The sequence below is a fragment of the Chiloscyllium plagiosum genome, unplaced genomic scaffold (assembly GCF_037043375.1).
Source record: "Chiloscyllium plagiosum isolate Xiang-an unplaced genomic scaffold, Cpla_swu_hap1 HiC_scaffold_2, whole genome shotgun sequence".
Classification (NCBI taxonomy): Eukaryota; Metazoa; Chordata; class Chondrichthyes; order Orectolobiformes; family Hemiscylliidae; genus Chiloscyllium; species Chiloscyllium plagiosum.
In genome coordinates this window covers 63,807,544-63,834,541 of record NW_028270140.1, presented here as the reverse complement: position 1 = coordinate 63,834,541, position 26,998 = coordinate 63,807,544, and the positions used below count along the sequence as shown (strand labels likewise).

Below are 26,998 nucleotides of genomic sequence, written 5' to 3'. Positions count from 1 at the left end.
GGACATCTCAGGTTAATGGATGGATCATTTAGACCCAAGATAAGGAATTTCTTGACTCTTGGGTGATAAGTCTAAGTTCCCAACTGTAGAGGAATCCGCAAGTCCCTATAACTTGCTGTCAAGAAGTGACCCAATTTTGCCCATTCCTTGTCTGTCAATGATATCCCATTTATCCTCAGGTGTATTACCCCTTCTGCTGGAATTTTCATTTTCTGCAGTAACCGGAGATTTCCAGAAAGCATTTGACAAGATGCCAAATCAAAGTATCTCATCAGTTTTCCTTTATCTACAGCACTTATTCAGAGATCTTGATTAAATAGGTTAAGTAGCATTTCCCTTCCATAAAACTTTAGATTCCCTGCTGTGTGGAAACAGGCCATTTGGCCCAACAAGTGCACACTGACCCTCCCAAGAGTAACCCACCTAGACCCTTTCCCCTCTGACTAATGCACTGGACACTATGGGCAATTTGGCATGGCCAATCCATCTGACCGGCACATCTTTGGATTGTGGGAGGAAGCTGGAGCATCTGGAGGAGGCCCATGCAGACGTGGAGAGTGTGTACGGGCTCCACACATACAGTTGCCTGAGGCTGGAATCGGCCCATGGCACTGAGGCTGCAGTGCTCACCACTGTGCCACCATGATGCCACTGTATTATTTCTCTAATTGTCTTGAATTAATCAAAGTCCCCATCCATTGTGATGGCTTTTCATATTTTCCCTGTAATTGGTTTTTGTCTCTCACCTTATTTGAATAATGGAAGTACATTTCCTCTTTCCCAATTGACTGTAATCTTCCCCAAATGCAGAAATTGTTTGCCCATTAAAATCAATACATAACGCTGCCACTAGCTATTTCTTCTAAGGCCTATGGCTTCGGTCCATTGGGCCCTTGGGACTTGTAAGCTGATCACTCCAATTTTGCTCAGCACCAGGTTTACAAAATTATGAGGGGCATGGGTAGGATAAATAGACAGTCTTTTCCCTGGGGTCGGGGAGTCCAGAACTAGAGGGCATAGGTTTAGGGTGAGAGGGGAAAGATATAAAAGAGATCTAAGGGGCAGCTTTTTCACACAGAGTGGTCGTATATGGAATAAGCTTCCAGAGGAAGTGGTGGAGACTGGTACAATTGCAACATTTAAAAGAGGCACTTGGATGGGTATATGAATAGGAAGGGTTTGGAGGAACATGGGCTGGGTGCTGGCAGGTGGGACTAGATTGGGTTGGGTTGGAATAGCTGGTCGTCATGGACGGGTTGGACCGAAGGGTCTGCTTCCGTGCTGTACATCTCTATGACTCAGTAGTAACAATCAGGCTAGTGAGATAATTTCCCACCACAAAGCCATGTTGACTATCCCTTACCTTTTCAAACCCATATAAATCCTTTCCCTCAGGATTCCCACTAATATTGAGGACAGACTCACTGGCGTATAGTTCCCTGGCTTTTACTTACTATCTTGCTTAAACAGTGGCACCACATTAGCCAACCTCCAGTCTTCTAGCACATCACCTATGGCTATCAACAATGCAAATATCTCAGCAAGGCACCCAGCAATCTCTTCCCAGTTACATCCACTTTTATATGTTAAGACATCCAGCACCTCATCCTTGAAAAATCTCCACCTTAGCGATGTTGCTATTTATTTCCCCATGTTTTTCTATCTTCCTGATCCTTCTTAACAGTAAACACTGATGCAAAATACTAGTTTATCTCCCCCATCTCCTGTGGTCCTACACCAAGCAGCCTTGATCTTTAAGTGACCCTTTTGACCTTAATGTGTTTGTAGAATCCCTTTGGATTCTCCTTAACCGTTTTGCCCTCCTGATTCCCCTCCTACTACCTTTCTACTCCAGGAAATCATGCAATTTCTGTTGCCTACACCTGTTATATGCTTCCTTCTTCTTGACCAAAAGTTCAATTTCCCTAGTCATCCAGTATTCCTTACACCCTCACAGGAAGTGTCTCTCTGGACTTTTTTTTTTTTTTAAAAAAAGGTTTTTTTCCAGCCACCCCTTTACCTGCAAACATCCACTCCCCAATCAACTTTTGAAAGTTCTTGCCCAAAATCAAAATTGGCCCCCCTTCAATTTAGAACTTCAACTTTTAGATCTGGTATATCCTTTTCTATCACTGTTAAAAGTTAATAAAATTACAGTCTCTGATCCCAAAGTGCTCCCCCACTGACCCCCTCAGTCACCTGCCCTGCCTCATTTCCCCAAAAGTAGATCAAGATTGCATCTTGTCTAGCAGGTACATCCACATTCTGAATTAGAAAATTTTCCACTTCCACAGATGCTACAAGATCTGCTGGTGTTTGTCACTTATGCTGGAATACTATGCAAATGGTCATTATGCAAGAAAAGATATATCTGCTCAAGGCAAAGCAGCAAGTGCTCACCAAACTGATTTCTGGTATCAGTTTTATCAAACAAGGTGAGATTAGATCAATTGGGTAGAAGAATGATAAAGGAGATCTTACTTAAAACTAAAATTCTGACAGCTAGACCAACAACACAGGGATGATAAAAACTCAAGTTGTTGGAAAAGCTCAGCATGTCTGGCAGCATCTCTGAAGAGAAATGAAAAGTTAGTGTTGAGTCCAGTGACCCCTCCTCAGAGCCCAGTATTCCAGAATGCAGAGATAATGTTTGCCTCTATGAGGCAAAGCAAAAGGATCACAATCCCATGATGTAATCATTTCAGACTGAGGGGAGCTGATATTTCATCTGGGGCCATGAATCTATAGAATCTTACCATGACACACTGGGCCAAAAGGCTCAATTCCTGCTCATTCAGGTGCGCTCCACAATTCAATCATGGCTGATGCTTCTCAATCCCATTCTCCCCTTGGCAATCAAGAACCTGTCTTAAATAAACTCAGAACCTGGCCTCCATAGCTGTCTGTGGCAGTGAATTCCATAGATCGCCACTCTGGCTGAACACTTTTCTCCTTACTTTTGTTCTGAAGGGTCTTCCCTTTAAAGGGTGTGTCTTCAGGTTTTATTCTCTCCTACCTGTGGAGAGATCTTCCACAAGTCTCCTCTGTTCCAGGTCATTTAATATTCTGTAAGTTTCCAATTTGATCTGCCCCCATCCTACTAACCACAGAAAGCTGTGGAGAAAGAATCACAATGTATTACAGAAGAAAAAAAGTTTTTTTGGACTGTGTCAAGGGATCATGGGGACACAACAGGAGTGGAGAGAAATTCGGCCAATGTCATATCAAATGAGAGCATAATCATTCAATGAAGCCCAAATGACTTACTTTATTTGCAGTTTGTTTCAATGGATGCAGAGGCTCAATCTAATATAAATCTTGCCATAATTGACTTACACACACCCAGAAGAGATAGTAAAATTAACCTTTTAAAGCATTAAAAAGTCACTCAATGCATATGTTAAATGCTGAATCCATACTAGTGTTGTGCTTGTCACCAGGTGCAGCAAGTAAATGCACGAGCATATGGGGCAAAGAATTCTGCCTTTGCTTCAAATACAAATCTGCACATGTCCTGGAAAGTAGAGTTCTGATCAAAAAAGATCGGACTAGAAAACATGAATTGCATTGCCCTACACAGAAGCAGCCAGGCCTTAGGAAAAAAAAAGACTTAGTGCCATATGAAGTGGTACAATTTGACTGAGTTGAAAAGGAAGATTAAACTTCCATTAGATGGCAGTGGTACATAGATTAGAAAGACTCAAGTATTGCCCCATCTTCTGGTTCAAATTGGACAGCTCAACTTTTCCAGAAAATAAAACACTTTCATTTGAATAAATGGAAAGAATGACATTTAAGTCAACTGATTTCTGGTTTTACTGCCCCTGTAGTATTAGGCATTTCATGACAGTGTAGTATCATACTAACTAAAACTGCTTTTCAAAGATTTACAAGTTATAGTATTTACAGCAGTAAAATAAAAATGTAATTTTTCAATGTACAAAATATTTGAAGCCACTTATGGTTACATACTATTACCATTTGCTCCTGGTGTTAAATTTTGACAAACCCATTTAAATAACAGTCAGGATTACATGAAAGCAGCTTTAAATGGAGAAGTCAGGAATCGTTTGAATTGAATTACTTTAGATTAGGAATCTGTGACATAACATTTTGCTGATAACTTGCATGGTTGTACAATCATGCAAGGATTGGTGAAGGAGGGAAGGATTTAATTCAGGACTGTGGTGACTTGACTCATGGCAGCTGAATAACTTGCCAAAACTCACCATCTTGGCTTTCCTATATAAAAAAAAATCACTTGCATCAGATAGAGATAGGTAATATCTATTAAGAAAAATAATGTATACAAAAGCAGCATCTCTCTCCCCAAGGATCCTTTATGTCCATTAAAATTTATACAGGATAAAATATTTATGAAATCACAATGCAAATGCTATAGCAAGGCACACAGACAACAGCAATGGTCTTGTTAGTTTCAGGCTGGAGCTATTGGCAGAGAATCCATCATCCTGCTCTGGATCTAGAATGGAAAAGAAAAAGTTGTCACAAACAGAGATAAAAAAGAGAGTAAGTTCCTACAGAGTACGTTAGATTCTTAGATGGGGGGGGGGGGGGGGGGGGGGGAGAAATCCTGTGAACTTCAATTGCAAAAAAAAAAAAAGAGTCAAGCCATCATGGAACAAGTTGCAGCCTGCAAGCACATCTCAGAAGACTCAAAAAGGGATATTTCCCCTAAAACAGTGTGAAGTAATTCTGAAACTATGTCCAAACTTTTCAATGCAGGGAAGGTTCAAAGTTTAAGTCCATTCAATGATTCCATGTCATCCATCAATACTAAACTGAAGCAAAAAAAAAGCCACAAGTTTATCTCCCAATTTAAAAGCAAAAACACATGCCAGAAATCTGCCTTTTCCTTGCTGCCTGCACACCCTTCTCACATTCAACCCCCATCCCCTAAGTAATCAGATATTGCAGTGTTATTTCAGGTGTTATGACCCACCCCATATTGAAAGCAAACCTAATCTTGACACTAACATTCCCCCATCCTATTTTTTGCAAATAATTGCCCTAACTTCAGTCTCCTTTAAGTTCAAGTACATCTTCCAATCCATTCCCACCTTATCTACAGTTCCAAGTTTTAATTCTGATTAGATTTCTGTCCTAAGTGCTCCTTTAAAAACTATGAAAAGGTTAGTTGTAACCTGTATATTGTAAAATTATTTCCAGCCTTTTAACACCTAGCTGAGCAAGACTGCACTTGTCTAGCTAAATATGAATGGAAACACTTATAGCCAGAGAATCACTTTCATTAACTTCTCTTTCCACTTAGATAATTATAGAGTTCACAAGAATCTGTCCTTAATCCCAATTTCTTATTCGAAGAAATAAGAAATGCTGTCTCTTGGCAACATTTCTGGAGCCAGTCAGGCGCCACACAAACTGCAACTTAACATCCCCACTCAGTCAGTCCTTGCTTCAAAATTGCATTGTTTTTAAAGTTGTTTTAGTGGACAGATATCTATTTAGAGTTTATAGATGCACATTGTGCCAGATGGGATATTGATTACATGACCTGATCAACATCACTGCTTTGACCACTCCCATTCCTGAAGAAGGGCCTGTGCCCGAAACGTCGAATCTCCTGTTCCCTGGATGCTGCCTGACCTGCTGTGCTGTTCCAGCAATAAAGTTTCAACTTTGATCTCCAGCATCTGCAGACCTCACTTTCTCCACTCCCACTTAGCCTACTTCTGAACCTGGATTTCCAACCTGCTGCACCTTGGTTGTTTGCTGCTTTCCTACTTACTTCCCAATCAGTGTCTGAGTTTGGGAGAGATGGAGGAGATTAGTTTGGTTGAAGAACATAATTAACAGCAAGCCTGAGTTACATTTGTAAGTGAGAATGCTGACAATGTATGTTATTCAAACTCAGGACATAGCTGAATCCAATTTCCCTCTGCAACCAGTGTACAAGCTTTATGGTCGATTTGGTTTTTGTTTGGTTATTCAAGTGGTTATTTAACAGTTGCACATAAGAAATATGGCTCCATTCTCAACACCTCTGCTGAATCATTGTACTACTTGTGACATTCAGTGCTGAATAAGCAGAAATTTTCAACTAAAGGAACTCCACCCTTCCTCAGATCAACTGCCAAATTCTTGTTTATGTATATTTGGCCAGTTCTAAACAACTTCTAATTCTCTCCTGACTAGACTTCCATTTCTAATATATGGAAACTGGAGATCATGCAAACCTCTACTGTCCACATTTCTCTCAAAGCCTTATTCATCCATCATTAATAAGCTTGCTGTCCAACATTATAATCTATCCTCTTGCTTTATGGATTAAGTTGTGGCCCACACTGTTTGTCACTCTACAAGTGCATAAGTGGAAAGAATGTTTTTATGAACATTAGATACAATATTCAACTCCTTGGCTGCAAGATTGATGGAATTGGAACTCATACAAGATCATAAACTGTACAAGAAAATGGTACAGGGAAAAAAGTAAACAGTAGAGACTTTCCAGGTAGAAATTAAGAAATAGAAGTAAATTTAAGATTGTAGTGGGAGCTGTGACAAGATATCCTGGTAAAAGCTGCAAATCAGTAGGTTACATATTGCACAGATCAGAAATATAGGAAAGGCAGAGATTTCAACAAGGAATATCACAGATCAACTTTCTGCAGCAATGTCCTAATGGTACAAGGTAGCTTGCTACAATAAATGTAGTAGTGAGCCATAATTTGTCAGCCTAACTGTAAATGAATAATGATTAATTCAATGTATACCAAACCCTCATTATCTGCAGGCAACAGGGGCACAGACTTCCTAAATACAGATAACAGCTCTGTATAAAACTTTTTGTAGTATACAGTGAAGGACCCATATGACTCACTGGTGAAGAAAAGGAGTCTTGGACATGGGGATCTGTGGGTAGTGAATCAGCAGATAACAAGGAGTGAACATAATGTCTGAAAGGGAGAAACAAAGCAGCTTAAAATTTAAAGCAATAAGACTTTAGTGGAATAAGAGATGGTCCATGTCTGTTAATAGACTAAACATCATATTACTGGGAGATAAACAAAGATTTAATGTGATAAAGAAAAAGGACTTTACTTGCTAAAAAGGACAGCATGGACAAAGTCAGAGACAAATTAAAGAGCAAAATTTAAAACTAAACACCCAAAAAAAGCACAGAACTTGATAAGTGGGAAAATGCAAAGAGTGACAAGAGATTAATAGCTCCACAAGTGTAAGGCACATCAATTTTTTAAAAAAAATTATTAGGAAAAGAGGGATGAAAGGGATAATGCAAGTTTTTTGAGAAAATGCTGAATAAATACACATCAAGACAATTATCTGCTTATGTTCATCTTTTATCCCCCAATAAAGTCTTTAAAAAAGTGAAATTCAGAAGACTGTTGAAACTTGGAAATATTTTGCAAATAAGAACGGATGCCAATTCAGTTGAGTTATAATGGAGATTGTTGGTTGTTTGTTAGCAAAGTATGGGCTAACCGGTCTTGTTTAGGATGTAGGTCAATCATGATGTTAATAAATGTTGAAGTGGGCTAATAGGTCAGAATGGCTTTTTAACATTTCAATTATATTGTCCTCCTAGAACTGAAGGCATCTTGTTTACCTAGAGTAGATGGCAGAGCAAGAATATATTTGACCATCATAATTTGCTTCTTTAAAGTTTCCAGGCTGATTTAATATTACAAGGCTAAAAATAATAATTTGTATTTGAATGTTCAAAGTGTAATGACAAAACGTTACTATGATGTTTCCCTTATTAAGCAAAATCAGGTAATCAAATGGTTTAGAATTGCTGGATGGCAACTCCAAAGCTCACAACGTATGGTTTCCAACAATTGTCAAAGTGTCTTTCACTTTATTACTGAAGCATTAGTGCAATAAAGGCTGGGTGCAGCATTAGGCTACATTGTGATACAAGGTGTGTGATTTATATACTATTAGTTTGAATCTGAGCTAGTGGCATGTGGGTTTTGGTTTGTGTGTGAAGGGCTCTAATAAGTTAATTATTTCCTGCAGCCAATGTGATTTGTTAGAATAGGGTGCTCTTGGTGTATAAATAGTTTCTCTCCATTGGGTGAGATTAGGAATATAGTAAAAAATGCAAGGCATTAGGCAGTTTAGAATGTTCTTAAAACATGTTTAAATTAGGAAAAACATCCGTAGCTTGAAGAAACCCTTTGGTTTCAGTTAGGATTTGCAGAATTCTTGACTGAAGTTAAATGCTTAAACAGTTACTCGAGGGAAAAAAGGATAGATCTATTCAGTGGGAGAACATGACAGTGATTTCTCCAATATAAATAACTTTAGCTTTAAACGCAGAAGGACCAGAAGTGTTTGGTTAAAACCCAAAAGGGTTATTCAAAGCAGAGGTAAAAACAAACTGAAGCTCAGTTACATAAAAGCTCATGGAAGAGACAAGTTTTGAAGAGCAGTGGTTTCAATTTCCTGCCAAGTAAAGCCCTGAGATAGCAAAGGGAATTCACTGGAGTGTACCACAAGCTTGCTTTTGGAATTAATGGAATTGTATTTTGTTTTAATGTCTTTAAGTCTGCATTCAAATTTGAAATTTAGTGGTATTTATAAACTTTTAGTGAAAAACCTCATTACGATTTGGGGTGGGGGTGGGGGTGGGGGTGGGGCCCTGGGAGATAGTGAGGAAAGATATAAATCTGAGACTGGTACAGTTGAGAAAAGAAGTCAAAGAGTCAGGGCAGGCAGGGACAAGGTAGGACTAATAAATTAGACTGCATTTACTTCAATGCAAGGAGCCTAAGAGGGAAGGCAGATGAACTCAGGACATGGTTAGGAACATGGGAGAGGAAATATCATAGCAATTACAGAAACATGGCTCAGAGATGGGCAGGACTGGCAGCTGAATGTTCCAGGATACAAATGCTACAGGAAGGATAGAAAGGGAGGCAAGAGAGGAGGGGGCAGTGGCATTTTTGATAAGGGATAGCATTACAGCTGTGCTGAGGGGGGATATTCCTGGAAATATATCCAGGCAGGTTATTTGGGTGGAACTGAGAAATAAGAAAGGGATGATCACCTTATTGGGATTGTATTATAGACCCCCTAATAGAGGGAAATGGAGAAACAAGCTTGTAAGGAGATCTCAGCTATCTGAGAATAATAGGGTGGTTATGGTAGGGGATTTTAACTTTCCAAACATAGACGGGGACTGCCATAGTGTTAAGGGCTCAGATGGAGAGGAATTTGTTAAGCGTGTACAAGACAATTTTCTGAGTCAGCATGTGGATATACCTATTAGGAGAAGGTGCAAAACTTGACCTACTCTTGGGAAATAAGGCAGGACAGGTGACTGGGGTGTCAGCGAGGGAGCACTTTAGGGCCAGTGACCATAATTCTATTAGATTTAAAATAGTGATGGAAAAGTTCAGATCTAAAAGTTGATGCTCTAGTGGGCAGCACAGTGGTTAGCACTGCTGCCTCACAGCGCCAGAGACCCAGGTTCAATTCCCGCCTCAGGCGACTGACTGTGTGGAGTTTGCACGTTCTCCCCGTGTCTGCGTGGGTTTCCTCTGGGTGCTCCGGTTTCCTCCCATAGTCCAAAGATGTGCAGGTAAGGTGAATTGACCATGCTAAATTGCCCGTAGTGTTAGGTAAGGGGCAAATGTAGGGGTATGGGTGGGTTGCGCTTTGGTGGGTCGGTGTGGACTTTTGGGCCGAAGGGCCTGTTTCCACACTGTAATGTCCCTAAATTGACAAAAGGGTAATTTTGATGGTATTAGGTAAGAACTTTCAAAAAGGAGGTAAAAACAAGGACTGCAGATGCTGGAAACCAGAGTCTAGATTAGAGTGGTGCTGGAAAAGCACAGCAGGTCAGGCAGCATCCGAGAAGCAGGAAAATTGACGTTTCGGGCAAAAGCCTTTCATCAGGAATAGAGGACATTTTCCTGATGAAAGGCTTTTGCCCGAAATGTCGATTTTCCTGCTCCTCGGTTGCTGTCTGACCTGCTGTGCTTTTCCAGCACCACTAATCGAGCCCCAATAACTTTCAAAAGCTGATGGAGGCAGATGTTCGCAGGTAAAGGGATGGCTGGAAAATGGGAAGCCTTCAGAAATGAGATAGCGAGAATCCTGAGAAAGTATATTCCTGTTAAAGGTGAATGGAAAGGCTGGTAGGTATAGGGAATGCTGGATGACTAAAGAAATTGAGGGTTTAAGAAACAGAAGGAAGCATATGTCAGGTGTAGACAGGATAAATCGAGTGAATCCTTAGAAGAATATAAAGAAAGTAGGAGTATACTTAAGAGGGAAATCAGGAGGGCAAAAAAGGGACATGAGATAGCTTTGGCAAATAGAATTAAGGAGAATCCAAAGGATTTTTATAAATACATTAAGGACAAAAGGGTAACTAAGGAGAGAATAGGGCCCCTCAAAGATCAACAAGGGAGCCTTTGTGGAGCCACAGAAAATGGGGGAGATACTAAAGGAGTATTTTGCATCAGTATTTACTGTGGAAAAGGATATGGAAGATATAGACTGTAGGGAAATAGATGGTGACACCTTGAAAAGTGTCCAAATTACGGAGGAGGAAATGATGGATGTCTTGAAACGCATAAAAGGTGGATAAATCAACAGAACCTGATCAGGTGTACCCTAGAGCTCTGTGGGAAGCTAGAGAAGTGATTGCTGGACCTCTTGCTGAGAGATTTGTATCGATAGTCACAGGGGAGGTGCCGGAAGACTGGAGGTTGGCTAACGTGGTAAGGACAAGCCAGGGAACTACAGACAAGTGAGCCTGACGTTGGTGGTGGGCAAGTTGTTGGAGGGAATCCTGAGGGACAGGATATACATGTATTTGGAAAGGCAAGGACTGATTAGGGATAGTCAACATAGCTTTATGCACGAGAAATCATGTCTCTCAAACTTGATTCAGTATTTTGAAGTAACAGAGGTTTGATGATGGCAGTGCGGTAGATGTGATCTATATGGACTTCAATAAGGTGTTAGACGAGGTTCCCCATGGGAGACTGGTTAGCAAGGTTAGATTGTGCAGAATACAGGGAGAACTAGCCATTTGGATATAGAACTGGCTCAAAAAGGTAGAAGACAGAGGGTGGTGGTGGAGAGTTGTTTTTCAGACTGGAGGCCTGTGACCATTGGAGTGCCACAAGGATTGGTGCTGGGTCCTCTACTTTTTGTCATTTACACAAATGATTTGGATGCGAGCATAAGTGGTATAGCTAGTAAGTTTGCAGATGACACCAAAATTGGAGGTGAAGTGGACAGCGAAGAAGGTTACCTCCATTTAAAATAGGATCTTGATCAGATGGGCCAATGGGGCTGAGAAGTGGAAGATGGAGTTTAATTCAGATAAATGCGAGGGGCTGCATTTTGGGAAAGCAAATCTTAGCAGGACTTATACACTTAATGGTAAGGTCCTAGGGAGTGTTGTTGAACAAAGAGACCTTGGAGTGCACGTTCATAGCTCCTTGAAAGTGGGATTGGAGTTAGACAGGATAGTGAAGGCAGCATTTGGTATGCTTTCCTTTATTGGCCAGAGTATGGAGTACAGGAGTTGGGAGGTCATGTTGTGGTTGTACAGGACATTGGTTAGGCCACTGTTGGAATATTGTATGCAATTCTAGTCTCCTTCCTATTGGAAAGATGTTGTGAAACTTGCAAGGGTTCAGAAAAGATTTACAAGGATGTTGCCAAGGTTCGAGGATTTGAGCTATAGGGATAGGCTGAACGGGCTGGGGCTGTTTTCCCTGGAGCGGAGACTGAGGGGTGACCTTATAGAGGTTTACAAAATTATGAGGGGCATGGATAGGATAAATATACATGTATTTTCCCTGGGATGGGGGAGTCCAGAACTAGAGGGCATAGGTTTAGGGTGAGAGGGGAAGAGGTCTCTTATCTAAAAGGCAACTTTTTCCACACAGGGCGGTATGGGTATGGAATGAGCTGCTAGAGGAAGCAGGGGAGGCTGGTACAATTGCAACATTTAAAAGGCATTTGGATGGGTATATGAATAGGAAGGGTTGGGAGGGATATGGGCTGGGTGCTGGCAGGCAGGACTAGATCAAGTTGGGATATCTGGTCGGCATGGATGGGTTGGATTGAAGGGTCTGTTTCCACACTGTACCTCTGACTCTAAAACCTGAAAAATGAATATTCAATCTAGAATCTGGTTTGTACAATAACTAGATCATAATCACATGAATCATTTGACTTGGATTTACACTAGCTTATAGCATAATTTAGATTGCTCTGCAAAGCTTTCAAGCTGCAATGATTCCAAAGGCACAAGAGATGCCAGTTCATCCAAATTTCAAATAAGTTTTTCAGCTCTGAAGACATCAACAAACATCGACCTGGACCCAATATACCAACCACTACAGCGGACAGCTGAAACTGACAACCGGAAGCGGCAGGGACAGACCACTATAAACACCGGAGGAAACATCAAAGAAGCGCTTCGCAGGAGGCTCCCAAGCACTGATGATGTCGCCTAGCCAGGGGACGAAACGTTTGCAACAAAAACTTCCAGCTCGGCGAACAGAACCATAACAACGAGCACCCGAGCTACAAATCTTCGCACAAACTCTGAAGACAATATTGCCAAACAGGTCATTTTTCATACAGAAGCTCCAGCAGACTGTGGGCGGCACGGTGGCACAGTGGTTAGCACTGCTGCCTCACAGCGCCAGAGACCTGGGTTCAATTCCCGCCTCAGGCGACTGACTGTGTGGAGTTTGCACGTTCTCCCAGTGTCTGCGTGGGTTTTCTCCGGGTGCTCCGGTTTCCTCCCACAGTCCAAAGATGTGCAGGTCAGGTGAATTGGCCTTGCTAAATTGCCCATAGTGTTAGGTAAGGGGTAAATGTAGGGGTATGGGTGGGTTGCGCTTCGGCGGGTCGGTGTGCACGTGTTGGGCCGAAGGGCCTGTTTCCACACTGTAATCTAATCTAACCTAATCAGACAAAGGTATTAAGGTAATAAATGTCTAAGCCCAATTACTATGGGCCTGTGGCTACAACACTTTCCTAGAACTCCTGTTAAGGAATTCTTCTTCCCAAACAGAAAGATGTTGCTATGATTGATGGCACATTTAAATATGCTTGTAACTGGCATCATTCATTGAACATGCTAAACTATTTGAATAGAAACAGCATTTCTCTAAATGCTGAGAAGGTTTGTGTACAAGGGATTAAAATGTATATTGAGAGGTTGACTAATGTCTGATCAATGTAGTTTTAAAATGAAGTTTTCAGGGACACTTCAACAGACCTTCTGGTAAGATGGTGGTAGAGTAGTCCATTAGCTAGAACGGATCTGGTCCACCCATTCTTTGGTTCCCCTTCCCCCACATACAGCCTTGGACACCCAGTCTCCAAAAACAGGGTCAGGGGTTGCCAGAGATAGCAGCACCCAGTCAGACCACACGGAGGCCCTCTGCACTGGTCGGCTGCAAAAGGGCTTTAGAGACAGATTCGGATTGTCTTTTTGACTTTTGGTTAAACTGTGTAATTTTCTTTTCTCTATTCTGTAATATAGCATTGTACTCCAGATGGCGCTGTAAGTGGCGATTCAAAATTTTCACTTCTCATTCGAGTACGTGGCAATAAAGCTAATTCAATTGAAGATTATAAAGATCATGTAGAACACTAAATCATTTGACGCAATGCAAGACTTCAGAAACTTCACACATGGTACCTCTAACCTGTGAAGGAACCACATGACAAAATAGAGTCAAAGCGAAAAAGTTTTTGATTTGGAGATGCCGGTGTTGGACTGGGGTGTACGAATTTGAAAATCACATAACACCACATTACAGTCCAACAGGTTTATTTGGAAGCACTAGCTTTCCAAGTGCTGCGTTCCTTCATCAACCACTTGAAGGAGCAGTGCTCCAAAATCTAGTGCTTCCAAATAAACCTGTTGGACTATAACCTGGTGTTGTGATTTCTTTTGTACTAACTTTCCAGATCATAGATTGAGGGCAGATGGGAAGGAGAGATTTGGTCATTTCCCATTCTTAATTGCTATTCAATGTTCCCTGCTGAAAATGCAAGTTTTTGTGCAACGAATTTATACAGTATTTAGTGAAGATTGTAGAAATACCTGCTATCAACGTTTAAAAGAACAATTTACATTTGAATGAGAAACTAGAAGCAGCTAATACCTATTGGAAGGAGAGGGGGAAAGAGTTAATACTTTCAGAACGATGGGAGAGGAATAAAAAAGGACGGAGAAGTATTTCCGAGTATTTCTTTTACGCACAATATTAAAAACGGTTGTGCAAACTGAAGGACGTACTTAGTATTCAACTTAAGGAGAGATATTAATTACAGTATTCATCCCACAATATTACATACTTACCACAATTCTCAACCTTCCCAAATACTTCAATGCAATGTAGACTACCATAGCTGCACCTACACCAGGTGCAGTGCTTTAAAACCCACTGGCCATCACGAAATTTGCCGCATCCCCTGCCGAGGAACGAAAATACGATCAACATTTTGTTTAAAATCGAATTTAACAATACAAACTCGAAAGAGAAACATTAAATATTTTCTTTTTACTTGAGGCGTTCATCCAGCTCACAGTATCTCCCAACAAAGTGGACTGGACAAGCGCAGAAGCTGCCGAGGATGCAGGTTCCACCGTTTTTGCAACAGCTCCTGTTCAGTTTTTTACCTGCGGAGCAAAAAAAAAGGTGTTGAAATCAGCAGATACAATAAAAGCCAATAATCCAGTTTTGTAATATACTGGATACTCAAGTCGGTTGTAAACGTCTTCTAGTACACAACCAAGCATAATCACAATCCCTGCAATATGGAACAAGCCATTGGGCCCAAGTCCACACCGACCCTCCGAGGAGCATTCTACCCAGACCCATTACTCTACTACCTGACATTACCCCTGACTAATGAACCTAGCCTACACATCCCTGGATCATTATGGGTAATTTAGCTTGGCCGATTCACCTAACTTGCACATCTTTGAAATGTGGGAGGAAACCCACGCAGGCACAGGGATAATGTATAAACTCCACACAGAAATACTTCAGATAAGTTTAAAATTGTAACAAAAGAGAAAACAATAAAAGAGGTACTTTTAAAAATGTTCCTTAACTAGTCATTGAATCAACCCACTGCTCCTTGCAACCTTGAAAGTGTGCGCATTCACAAATAAGCAGAATTCTTATGTAAATTTAGGGCTACTAAGTACTTTCGTAGTTTTATGGCAGACTATCCCAAACACATTCTATATGATAATAATTAAAAATTACTGCAGTAAGTGGTGAAGGTTGGTACAATTGCATTTAAAAAGGCATCTGGATGGGTATATAAATTGGAAGGGTTTATAGGGATGGGGGCTAAATGCTGGCTGAGGGGTCTAGATTAAGCTCTATATGGCATGGACGAGTCGGACCGAAGGGTCTATTTCTGTGCTTTACCTCTCTATGATTATGAGAATCTAGATTTCTTGCATATTAAAATTTTGCAAGAATGAATACAAAGTTAAAATACAGTGTAGGGTTGACATTAAAGACAGTTGGAAAACTGGTTTCAAAGAGATACAAAAGGAATTTTGGTTTTCGAAGAACCTAAGTGAGACACCATTTCCACAATGGATTGCGTTCTGTTCAAAGTTTTAAAGTTGGACGACAGTGTTAATTTAAGATTCACTTTCGCGACTGTGGCATATAACTTACTATCCAGCACCCCAACAAAATGAACAATGTTCACTGCGGCCGAAGAGTTTGGTTCTTGGCGCTTGCTGTTGAGTTGGTTAAATTCAGTTAGGGACTTAGGGCTTTGACTGAGTCGTTTCTCCAGACTGGACTGTGAAGTCTGTCGATAACAATTCGAATCACCTCCACAATCTGAAAACAGACAGTATAAACGATATTCAGCTGAAGTTCAATAAGAATCTATTTCCAATCACTAGAGTGGGCTAAATTAACAGAGCTTCACTTCATAAAAGGTACACACTCACCATTCCCAAACGCGACAGCCTGGAAGGGGAAAAGCACTAATATAAGAAACCTATAAAAGACGAAGAAATATTGCTAGTACAAATTCAACAACTTTTAACGTTTTGAAGGAATACCTAGATTTACCTGTTAGCTGTTAAAAATGCCATTACTCCGATTAAAAATAACATATAATGACAATGTTCCTATTTTCAATTGTGAGATCTGGCTGAAGAATGTGAGCTCCAGACATTCGTTAACAGGAAACCTTTAACAATTATCAGGCACTTCTCACCTCCACCTTCCCGACAGCGAATTTCGAATACTAACATTCTGCATCAAATTAAGAGCACAATCACCATATTCCGCAGACTGCTTTAGGGACAATAGATGAGAACCAATTCACTGATAATCATGTATTTCCCCAGCATGAGATTCCGTCCTTTGTAGCTGCAAAAAGTAATCCAGGTTTTCATTTAACAGATAATTTCCCCTTTCTTATCCAAATGTCCACAGATTCCAATTTTTAATTGAAACCTAAATTTGGCTTATGATATGTTTTCATTCATTTACAAATGCCGACGTTTCGTAGAGTTTTCTGCTTAGAGAGCAATCCGTGAAAATATTTGTTCGGTACATATTACTGGCTCAAGTGTTTCAAACTATAACTACAATATTGGCAGTTGATTTTCCACTTGAACGCTTGTAACTTTCCAATACAAATGTAATCTTATTGGGAGATGTTATTCATTGGCTCTCCTTACTGTACTTTGACTTTTATGTTCTTAATCCCTTCCTCACGGGGATAATTTCTTCAGTTATTTAAAAATCTTTTAAATGTTAATGTCTCGACATGCAATCTTTTAAAAATCATAATTCAGTAAATTTGAACATCTGTTCAAAATTAATTTGAAATGGTGGGGGAGGGGTGGGAATTGTAGATTTTAAAAAGTGATTTGTTTCCAATATTTGACCAATAACAAGGTCACGTTTATTGTTCTGTGGAAATGGTGGTGGGTTCGCTCGCCACTTCCTTTATTTAACTAGCTTTAAGGCAACAATAGGTTACTCCAATATAATCAACTCAACTGAAATAACGCTTTCAAAAGTGGACCCGTCTTGGAGAGAAACTAATAAATCAAAAACCAGACAAAGTTCAATAATTTAAATAATATTTTTGTATTATGTATTACACATTCCATTTCTCACAATGATCTCTTCCCCTATCATCATTGAAGATGTTTGTTACTTTTCTGGGAACCTGAGGTGTGGTCAAAACCTGGGAGAGAGGGCTGGGGCACAGTTAGCCTTCTACTTTTTGCACATTGCCTTTTTATCTCTAATTTAAAAGATTGTAGTTGATACAGACAACCACCTGATGAAGGAGCACCACTCGGAAAGCTAGTGCTTCCAAATAAACCTGTTGGTCTACAACCTGGTGTTGTGTGATTTTTAACTTTGTAATTGATACAACATGTTCAAACAAGCACTGCCAAACTCAGAAAATGTGATAATTGCTAATTAAGACAAACAAATCACTTCTCTATTAACCTATGCACACAATTTATTTTCCTGGAAAAATAATTAACTTCAGAACCCCCTCCTAGGATTTCATCTTAGTAACTTAAATCTTATAAAATTTCTGAAATGTATTTCTTCAACAGTAACATGGAATAATTTCCCAATTTTTAATTTTTTTTGTCTGATCAGCAATTCTCACATCACAGCTTTCCATAGGACAACAAGATTGTCATTACAGTCTGACATTTTTTAGCTCTGAGTTGCATCGAGTTTTTGAAGGGATTTCCTTGACAAAGCCAAGCAAATTCTCCTGCTATGTAAGACCATAAGACACAGGAGCAGAAATTAAGCCATTCAGCCCATTCCTGAAGAAGGACTTATGCCCGAAACATCAATTCCCCTGCTCCTTGGATGCTGCCTGACTTGCTGCGCTTTTCCAGCAACACATTGTTCAGCTCATTCAGCCCATCAAGTCTGGTCTGCCATTCGATCATGGTTGATAAGTTTCTCAACCCCATTCTCCCACTTTTTCTCTGTAACCCTTGATCCCCTTGATACTCAAGAACCTATCTATTTCTATCTTAAATATACTCAATCACTTAGCCTCCACAGTCTTCTATGGCAATAAGTTCCATAGCTTCACCACTGTCTGCTTTCTCCTTATCTCTATTCTAAAAGGTCTTCCATTTACACTAAGGCTGTGCCCTTGGGTCCTAGTCTCTCCTTCCAATGGAAATATCTTCCCAACATCTACTCTGTCCAGGCCATTCAGTATTCAATGAGGAGAAAGTGAGGTCTGCAGATGCTGGAGATCAGAGCTGAAAATGTGTTGCTGGAAAAGCACAGCAGGTCAGGCAGCATCCAGGGAACAGGAGAATCAACGTTTCGGGCATAAGCCCTTCTTCAGGAAGAAGGGCTTCCTGAAGAAGGGTTTATGCCCGAAACGTCGATTCTCCTGTTCCCTGGATGCTGCCTGACCTGCTGCGCTTTTCCAGCAACACATTTTCAGCATTCAGTATTCTATATGTATCAATCAGCCCTTCCTCGCCTTCCTGCCACCTTGACCTGACCTAACCTGTCCATCTCAGTTATCTGGTCCACCCTTCCTACTGACCAATCACAATGACCTCCTACCTCTCCTGCATCCACCTATCACCATCCCACCTACTTTTCCCTCAGCCCCACTGCCCTCCCCCGATTTACTTCTGGGCTCCCTTCCCCTCCCCAGTCCTGATGAAGGATGCTGACCTGAAGCATTGACTTTCCTGCTCCTTCAATGCTGTCTGACCTGCTGTGCTTTTCTAGCTTCCATGTATTCTCGACTCTGATTTCCAGCATCTGCAGTCCTTGCTATCTCCACCTTACCATATTGTTCTTAGAACATCTCCCTATTTAGCAGACATCTAGATTGCAATTTAGATTGCAGAGCCATTGGCCTTGATTTTTATGTCCTCGTTGTCTACAGGAGTAGTGCCAGTAGACTGGAGGATAGCAAATGTGGTTCCCTTGTTCAAGAAGGGGAGTAGGGATAACCCTAGTAACTATAGGCCGGTGAGTCTCACTTCTGTCGTGGGCAAAGAACTGTAAGGGATAGGATTTATGAACATCTGGATAGGAATAATGTGATCAAGGATAGTCAGCATGGTTTTGTGAATGGCAGGTCGTGCCTCACAAACCTTATTGAATTCTTTGAGAAGGTGACTAAGGAGGTAGACGAGGGTAAAGCGGTAGATGTGGTGTATATGGATTTTAGTAAGGCGTTTGATAAGGTTCCCCATGGTAGGCTACTGCAAAAAATACGGAGGTATGGCATTGAGGGTGAGTTGGAGGTTTGGATTAGGAATTGGCTGGCTGGAAGAAGACAGAGGGTAGTAGTTGATGGTAAAGGTTCATCTTGGAGTGCAGTTACTAGCGGTTTTCCACAAGGATCTGTTTTGGGACCATTGCTGTTTGTCATTTTTATAAATGACCTGGAGGAGGGGCTAGAAGGTTGGGTGAGCAAGTTTGCGGATGATACGAAAGTTGGTGGAGTTGTAGACAGTGAGGAAGGATGTGTCAGGTTCCAGCGGGATATAGATAAGTTGCAGAGCTGGGCAGAAAGGTGGCAAATGGAGTTCAATGTAGGCAAGTGTGAGGTGATTCACTTTGGTAAGAGTAACAAGAAGATGGGGTACTGGGCTAATGGTCGGATACCTTGGTAGTGTGGATGAGCAGAGGGATCTTGGTGTCCATGTACACAGATCTCTGAAAGTTGCCACCCAGGTAAATAGTGCGGTGAAGAAGGCAGGTGGTGTACTGTCTTTTATTGGTAGAGGAATTGAGTTCCGGAGTCCTGAGGTCATGTTGTAGTTGTATAAGACTCTGGTGCGGCCGCATCTGGAGTATTGTATGCAGTTTTGGTCGCCATACTATAGGAAGGATGTGGAGGCACTGGAACGGGTGCAGAGGAGGTTTACCAGGATGTTGTCTGGTATGGTAGGAAGATCGTATGAGGAAAGGCTGAGGCACTTGGGTCTGTTTTCATTGGCGAAAAGAAGGTTTAGGGGTGACTTGATAGAGGTGTACAAGATGATTAGGGGTTTAGATAGGGTTGACCGTGAGAACCTTTTTCCACGTATGGAGTCAGCTATTACGAGGGAGCATAGCTTTAAATTAAGGGGTGGTAGGTATAGGACAGATGTTAGGGGTAGATTCTTTACTCAGCGAGTCGTGAGTTCATGGAATGCCCTGCTAGTAGCAGTGGTGGACTCTCCCTCTTTATGGGCATTTAAACGGGCATTGGATAGGCATATGGAGGATAATGGGCTAGTGTAGGTTAGGTGGGCTTGGATCGACGCAACATCGAGGGCCAAAGGGCCTGTACTGTGCTGTATTTTTCTATGTTCTATGTTCTATGTTCTATCTGCAGAAAGACCAGTGCCCCTTGCGACTGCACCATCTTTAAAAGCACACTTTGTATCCAAGCAATCACTGGCATTCCAATGTTGCCTTGCTCACTCAAGGACAGATTGTGAACATGTTAGAAAAAGGGAAGGTGACATGAGGATTCTCCATTAGGTAGTTGGACATCATGGTTGTGGAGTGCTGTGAAGGCGGGCTGTCCTTTTCCTGGAGATCTGGCAAAATAGGCTATGACATATGTGTCGAAAATGTGCCGCTGGAAAAGCGCAGCAGGCCAGGCAGCATCCAGGGAACAGGAGAATCGACGCCTCGGGCATAAGCCCCTCCTCAGCGGCACATTTTCGGCTCTGATCTCCAGCATCTGCAGACCTCACTTTCTCCTCTATGACATATATGTCACATATAGACAAGATGGTTAAAAAGGTGTTTAGCATGCTTCTCTTCATTGCTCAGTTCTTTAAGTATAGGAGTTGGGATGTCATGTTGAGGTTGTACAGGACCTTGGTGAGGCCTCTTCTGGAGTATTGTGTCCACTTTTGGATGCTCAGTTATAGGAAGGATATCATTCAGCTGGGGAGGGTTGAGAAGAGATTTACCAGGATGTTGCCAAGTATGGAAGATTTGTGTTATAAAGAAAGGCTGGATACACTACAGCATAGGAGGTTGAGAGGTGATCTTACAGAAATTGATAAAGTAATTGGATTAATGGTAAATGTCTTTTCCCCAAGTTGGGGGATTTCAAGATTAGGGGATACATTTTTAAGGTAAGAGAAGAGAGATTTAAAAAAGACATGAGGGGCAATGTTTTTACACAGCTGGTGGTTCATGCGTAGATTGAACTTTCTGAGGAAGTGGTGGATAAGGGTACAATTACAACGTTTAAAAGACATTTGGATAGGTACATGAATAGGAAAGGTTTGGAGGGATATGAGCCTGTTTATTTGGGATTATGTTTGACATTAACTGGTTGGACCGAAGGATCTGTTTCCATGCCTTATAACTCTATTACACTGACCTTGGCAGCTTGACCTTGTCGATTTTGGGAAGTTTGTGATCAGTTTTCGGCAGTTGACAATTTGTAGCAATTTTCTGATACTTAATTGAGCTTTTTAAGGAACAACAGGTTAGGACAAAGAACGTATAGAGGTGAGAGCAATTCACCAATCCCAAAGTTGTTCTGTAGAATGCTGGAGTTGAGGTGGTGGTTTTGAAGTAGAATCTTTGTTTCCATCTTTCCCTCGGGTGATGCAGGCAACCTCCTGCTCTTCTCCCAAATAGGATGGTAGCTTGTTCTCTTAGATCCTCTCCAACTATCCCTGGTGATATAACTCATTTTGGGGCCTGTTAGCTTACATTGTGTCAACCAACTGCCTGAATCCTTTTAGCCAATGACCATAAGGTTAAGACATCATCGTCCATTTGAAGGTTTGTTTTTATTCCTTCTCAGAACAAAAACTTTTCACGTTCAAAAGTATTGCACTCACAATAGGTTAATGTTGCCTCCAATAAAGGCTTCCTTTCTGCTTGGTGAAGGCCAGTTATTATTGGAACATATTTAAATAAGGACTCATGACAATTAAATTTAAAATTAAATTTAAGGAACTTTACATTTACTGTGAAATTTGATAGAGAATGCTTTTCTAAAATTTAATGCTGTGCTGAGCTTTGTAAACAATACTTTGATGAGGTTTGCAGCCAGCTTGTCTCTGTTTGAACTTTGTAAACATTCAACTTGACCATGCGACAGTCGAATTCAGCGAAAGCTGAAGAACTGTTATGTCCACGGCCAGGGGATGACAGAATAACAACTTGAGTTTTCCCAGTCTTTGCCCTTGAGAGCGTGATAAGAAACAGTATAAGACGAGTATCTGAATTATGCTTAAGTACCCCTTACATTGAGGCATCTGGCTGAATGTATTGCGTCAAATTCTGCAGAATTTAATTAAAGCTCTTTTCTTTGCTCTTGCTAACAGTTGAGTCGAGTCAATTTAATTTCCATGACAGTAAACTGGGGGCTCGTCCCAGGATCCCGCGACTGGGTGGGATTCTGAAGATTCCCAGCAGGCATAGGCGCCAGCGCCTTAAAGGTCTTTCACTTCATCTCTAGCACTGAAGTGGCCCTTTTGCATGAGAGGCCTGGGAATCTGTGGATTGCCCCGGTGCCGAATCAAATAGGGTCGGGGTAAGCGTTGTAGCTTAATTATTCTTACATACAGACTCATTCTAGGAGAATAAATGAATCAGGAAAAGGGTTCAGTAGACTCTTACCTGGTATTTGAGCAAAACTCAAGGGAAAGGATTACCGTCTCCAGAATGCTTAAGAGATAGCGAGTTTAGGGGTGGTTTAAGACTTGGAGCCACCACTGGCTGAGTTGGACTCGCCAAAGACATACCGGGTACGTGGTTTCTTGATTTATGAAAACCAAGGCATTGAGGTGGATGCGCCCAATGCAAGAGGGGACCTCCGGAGGTAAGAAAGCAGGTCAAAGGGAAAAGATAACGGTACCGCGAGAGAGAGAGAGAGCTGAACACTTTTCCAGTTACACTAAAAACGGGCTCCAGCCAAAGCAAACAAAAGGAGAGTCCACACAGGACTTGGAATGGCCAACCAAAAATGCAATACATGCTAAATAATTATGGCACAGAGTCTGTAAAGCAGCTAGAATTGTGGATCAAGGAATGTGGTTTTCCGGAAGAAGGAAGTTTTAGTAAAAGGCAGTTGGAAATATTGAGGTTGAGGTTGGAGGAGAGAGAGAAGGAGAAAAGGAAGGGAAAAATAGAACCGGTGAATTGGAGTGCTTAAAACATGTGGAAGTTTGGGGCTGATATCAGAGAAAGGAAATCTCAAGTAAAGGATAGATCAAATACACATACAAACACCAGCGCACATGCAGACGCGCGTGGAAAACAACCTAACAAAGCTGTACAGTGTCTTAAGTCTGTTTCAGATCCTGACCTTGATGACTGCCCTCCGAGACCTACAGCCCCCCTACGAGATCCGCCTGGCAAAAGTTCCACGTCAGCGGTCACCGCCTCAGGGTCTGCTGAATCACTGATAGCACGCCATACCCGCAGCCAATTGAAGCAAGAAGCCCAAAAGTAGGATGACCACTCCAAGATGGAAAGGCATCCAGATCCTGTTCGCGTGGATGATGAGTCGGGTCATGAGGGAACTGGCGTACAATCATCTAACCAGGTAGTTTTGCAAGCCCCAATGGTTGAAGTTGCAGGTCCAGAAGGGCATCCAGTGTTGGTCCACCGACCATGGACTATGATGGATCTGGAAAGTGTCTAAGGGCAATTGCCTGACCCACACGAGGTTAGAGGTAATAAGTTCGCCGAAGAAGTGACAAAGTTCTGTACTGAGTTCCGTCACACATCACATGAGATGAGATGAAAACTGGGTGCCGATGTCACCAAAATCAAGTATAACTGGCCAGTCACAAACATTCATGCCAGAGTAGCCAACCCACAAGCGGAACAGAACGGAGACTTTAATGCTTTTGTGGCAGTGCTGGCAACTGCCTGTAGGGAGGTACACCCAGTACGAATGAACATGACCAAAACTGCAATGTGTAAACAACAAGAAGGTGAGACAGTGTCCTGGTACCTTACGCGCCTCACTGAAGTCCATAATGCCCATAGTTGACTGAGACCACCCGACAACATAACGATGGCAGAAATCATGCTGTATGAAGCACACCTGAGGAACAGCTTCATCAATGGAATGAAGGATGAAATAGCGAAAAAGTTAAAAGACACATGTATTACCTGAGACACGGGAAAGCTAAATTTGATAGAACAACATGTGATACATGCTGAAAATTTGCTTATCCAAGAGAAGGATAAGTGTAAACTAAACATGGAACAGCAAGCAGATAAAGCTCAGCTTACTATGATGCAAATGGTCACCCAGCCGTTGGAGGGAGGTGCTGCAGGAAGAGAGAGAGGCAGAGGTGTAGGTCGCGGAAGAGGAAGAGGTCACGGGAGAAGTGCGGGCAGAGGTACATCTGGCGGGTGCGTTGTTTGCAGAGCAATGGACCACTGGGTGAGACAGTGCCCACACAGACAGCCTCAATTGGCCCTGGAGGCTGAGCGTCAGGGTGACTGACAGGGGAAGGCTGAAGTGGAGGTGGGCAGCCCACAAGGGATAGGTAAGCCTCTTTCCTTTATGCTTGGCAATGAAGACTCGCTTATGCTAATCTCTTCTACTAACCTTATGGGCACTGAGACATGTCCCACCTCTATGTTGAGCACTGAGATTGTGAAGTGTGGACAGTATGTTCAGTATCACAATGACGTGTATACGTCGATGCCTACCTCAATGTTATATGTGGAAGGTACACCAATTACCTTTTCGGTAGATACAGGGGCAACATACTCTGTCTTTTAATTAAGCCAGTTTAGACAATCAACGCAAATAAAGATGAGTGAAAGGTTCCTGAACACAATGGGTGCATCAGGAGTCGTGGTGTGGGAGAGATTTTCCGCACCCCTATTGTGCAAAACCAGTAACGGGGAAACATTCCAATTCTCCTTCTTGTTATCAGAATTTTGTCCTTTAAATCTGATGGGTCAGGATCTCATAGAGAGATTGGGGTTGGACTTGTTCAGTACTCCGACAGGCTTGCAGGCAATTCAAAGGGAAGATTTACCAGTGCAGGCTGTAAAATATGACCCACGACCCCTGATGTATGTCTATGAGTGGTGATTAAGCCAGAGAGCGATAATTTCAGTGAGCGATTCACTCGCCCTGGAAGCAAGCAACCATGCTGATCCTATTAACACCGATTTTCTTGCTGGAGATATGCTGCACAGCACACATACACCGCGATGGCCCTGATGAACCATATGAGAAGGATTGGTTCAGGAGATTGGTTAAACCAGATCAGTTGGTATTGTGCAAATTTTATTGGGGTGATCACAGATGTGCAGTCAGTGTGAACTTATCTAAGGTATCTGCATCACTCCAATACTGTGCAAACGTAGAAGCTGGCACAAAGTCAGGATCAGCAATTAGTGAGTCATTAGGTACAAACGAGCTACAGTCAGGATAATTGATGAGGACCTGTGTTCGGTCTTCCTGGAAGATGACTCACAGTCTAGCTCTTGCTGCAGGGATTGAGATAAGGATGTCTTTAGGTAGTCATGATTTGGAGGTGCTGGTGTTGGACTGGGGTGTACAAAGTTAAAAGTCGCACAACGCTAGGCTATAGACTATAATTGGAAGCCCAAGGAGCAGCGCTCCGAAAGCTAGTTCTTCCAAATAAACCTGTTGACTATAACCTGGTGTTGTGTGATTTTTAACGATGTCTTTGGGGTTAATGCACATAAACTGTGTGGATTCATGATGCTTTGACAGCTGCCAGATAACCTCCACTCACTGGCAAGAAGCAAGGAGCAGTCAAGCTCCAACACAGCAATAAGTTCTTTCAGGCAAAAGAACTTTGACATTTTTTTGGAGTGATTCAATAAACTGAATTTTATTTATTTTGACTTTAGTGAAATTGAGTGGGGTGTAAATTGGACTGTGCTACTTTCCCACTGGGCACGTTATGCTTTTTGTAAATCAAAAAGGCTTTTATTTACACAGGACTTGGGAGACTATCATTTCTGTTGTGGAAGAGGTGAGTATTTCCCTTACACTTCCTGCCAGATTGACTCATGATGGAGAGTCTGCTAGCCATAGTCTCAGCTTCAGCTGCAATATAGTCAGGGGCATCCTGATCTCTATCTGTAGTGGATGCTCACAGCTCATGAGATCCCTGGCTTCAGGCTCAGACTATAGTACCTGAGTGTGTAGATCTCAGTGCTCAGATGGGCAGCAATCCATGTGTGCCATTTAGTACATCAACGTCATGGTTGTACAAGGAGCAGAACTGGTGCATTATACGCACGGGCCTTCACAGAACAAAGTAACTCAGTGTTGTGATGCAAAATGGTAGAAGGGTCTTTATGACTTCTATTTCTAATTTTTACAATTGATAGACTCTCAGTATTTCACATGGTCAAAACATTTTGTTTCAGGCAAAAGAACTTTGACATTTTTTTGGAGTGATTCAATAAACTGAATTTTATTTATTTTGACTTTAGTGAAATTGAGTGGGGTGTAAATTGGACTGTGCTACTTTCCCACTGGGCACGTTATGCTTTTTGTAAATCAAAAAGGCTTTTATTTCTTTGGGTAGCACAGAGTTAAAGTGTCATCTCAATAGTTGACTGAATGACACTGGCTGACTACCAGTCAGATTGTCATGGACATGGCTGCAAGACCAGCCTGTCCTCAAGTGCACCTGCTGTGGTGGATGACTTATGTCAGCACTCAATGGAAGCATTAGGAGGAGAGGTACATTACACATGTAGAAATATCTGAATCCAACATAGAACAATCCAGTTCTCTAGACTTTATTGATTGATATTACTGAACTAATATTGTGAATTAAAGTAGGCTTTGTCCTTTTTCTACCAAAATCAACCAGTATTAACATATTTAAGTGTAAATATTGATCAAAAGCTATTAGAGATAGGTGTTAGCTGCGGCAGTGGTAGTTGTAGTGGTAGCACTCTCGTCTGAGTCATAAGGTGTCAAATCTCACTGCAGACGTTTCAGCACATAA

At 41.7% G+C, this 26,998-nt stretch overlaps 1 protein-coding gene across 1 annotated transcript in view; it reads right to left on the bottom strand.

Annotated features, from left to right (window-relative positions):
* Window positions 1-4,294: 4,294 nt before the first annotated feature.
* LOC122539312 (cryptic protein) overlaps window positions 4,295-26,998 on the bottom strand; it is a 36,488-nt gene continuing 13,784 nt past the window's right edge. Inside the window, exons 3-7 of the mRNA XM_043674015.2 lie at window positions 15,983-16,032; window positions 15,699-15,869; window positions 14,563-14,677; window positions 14,357-14,469; window positions 4,295-4,483 (exon numbers count right to left, since the gene is read on the bottom strand). Coding sequence (XP_043529950.2) covers window positions 4,383-4,483; window positions 14,357-14,469; window positions 14,563-14,677; window positions 15,699-15,869; window positions 15,983-16,032 — 550 coding nt within the window. The 3' untranslated portion in view covers window positions 4,295-4,382. The remainder of the gene's footprint in view (window positions 4,484-14,356; window positions 14,470-14,562; window positions 14,678-15,698; window positions 15,870-15,982; window positions 16,033-26,998) is intronic.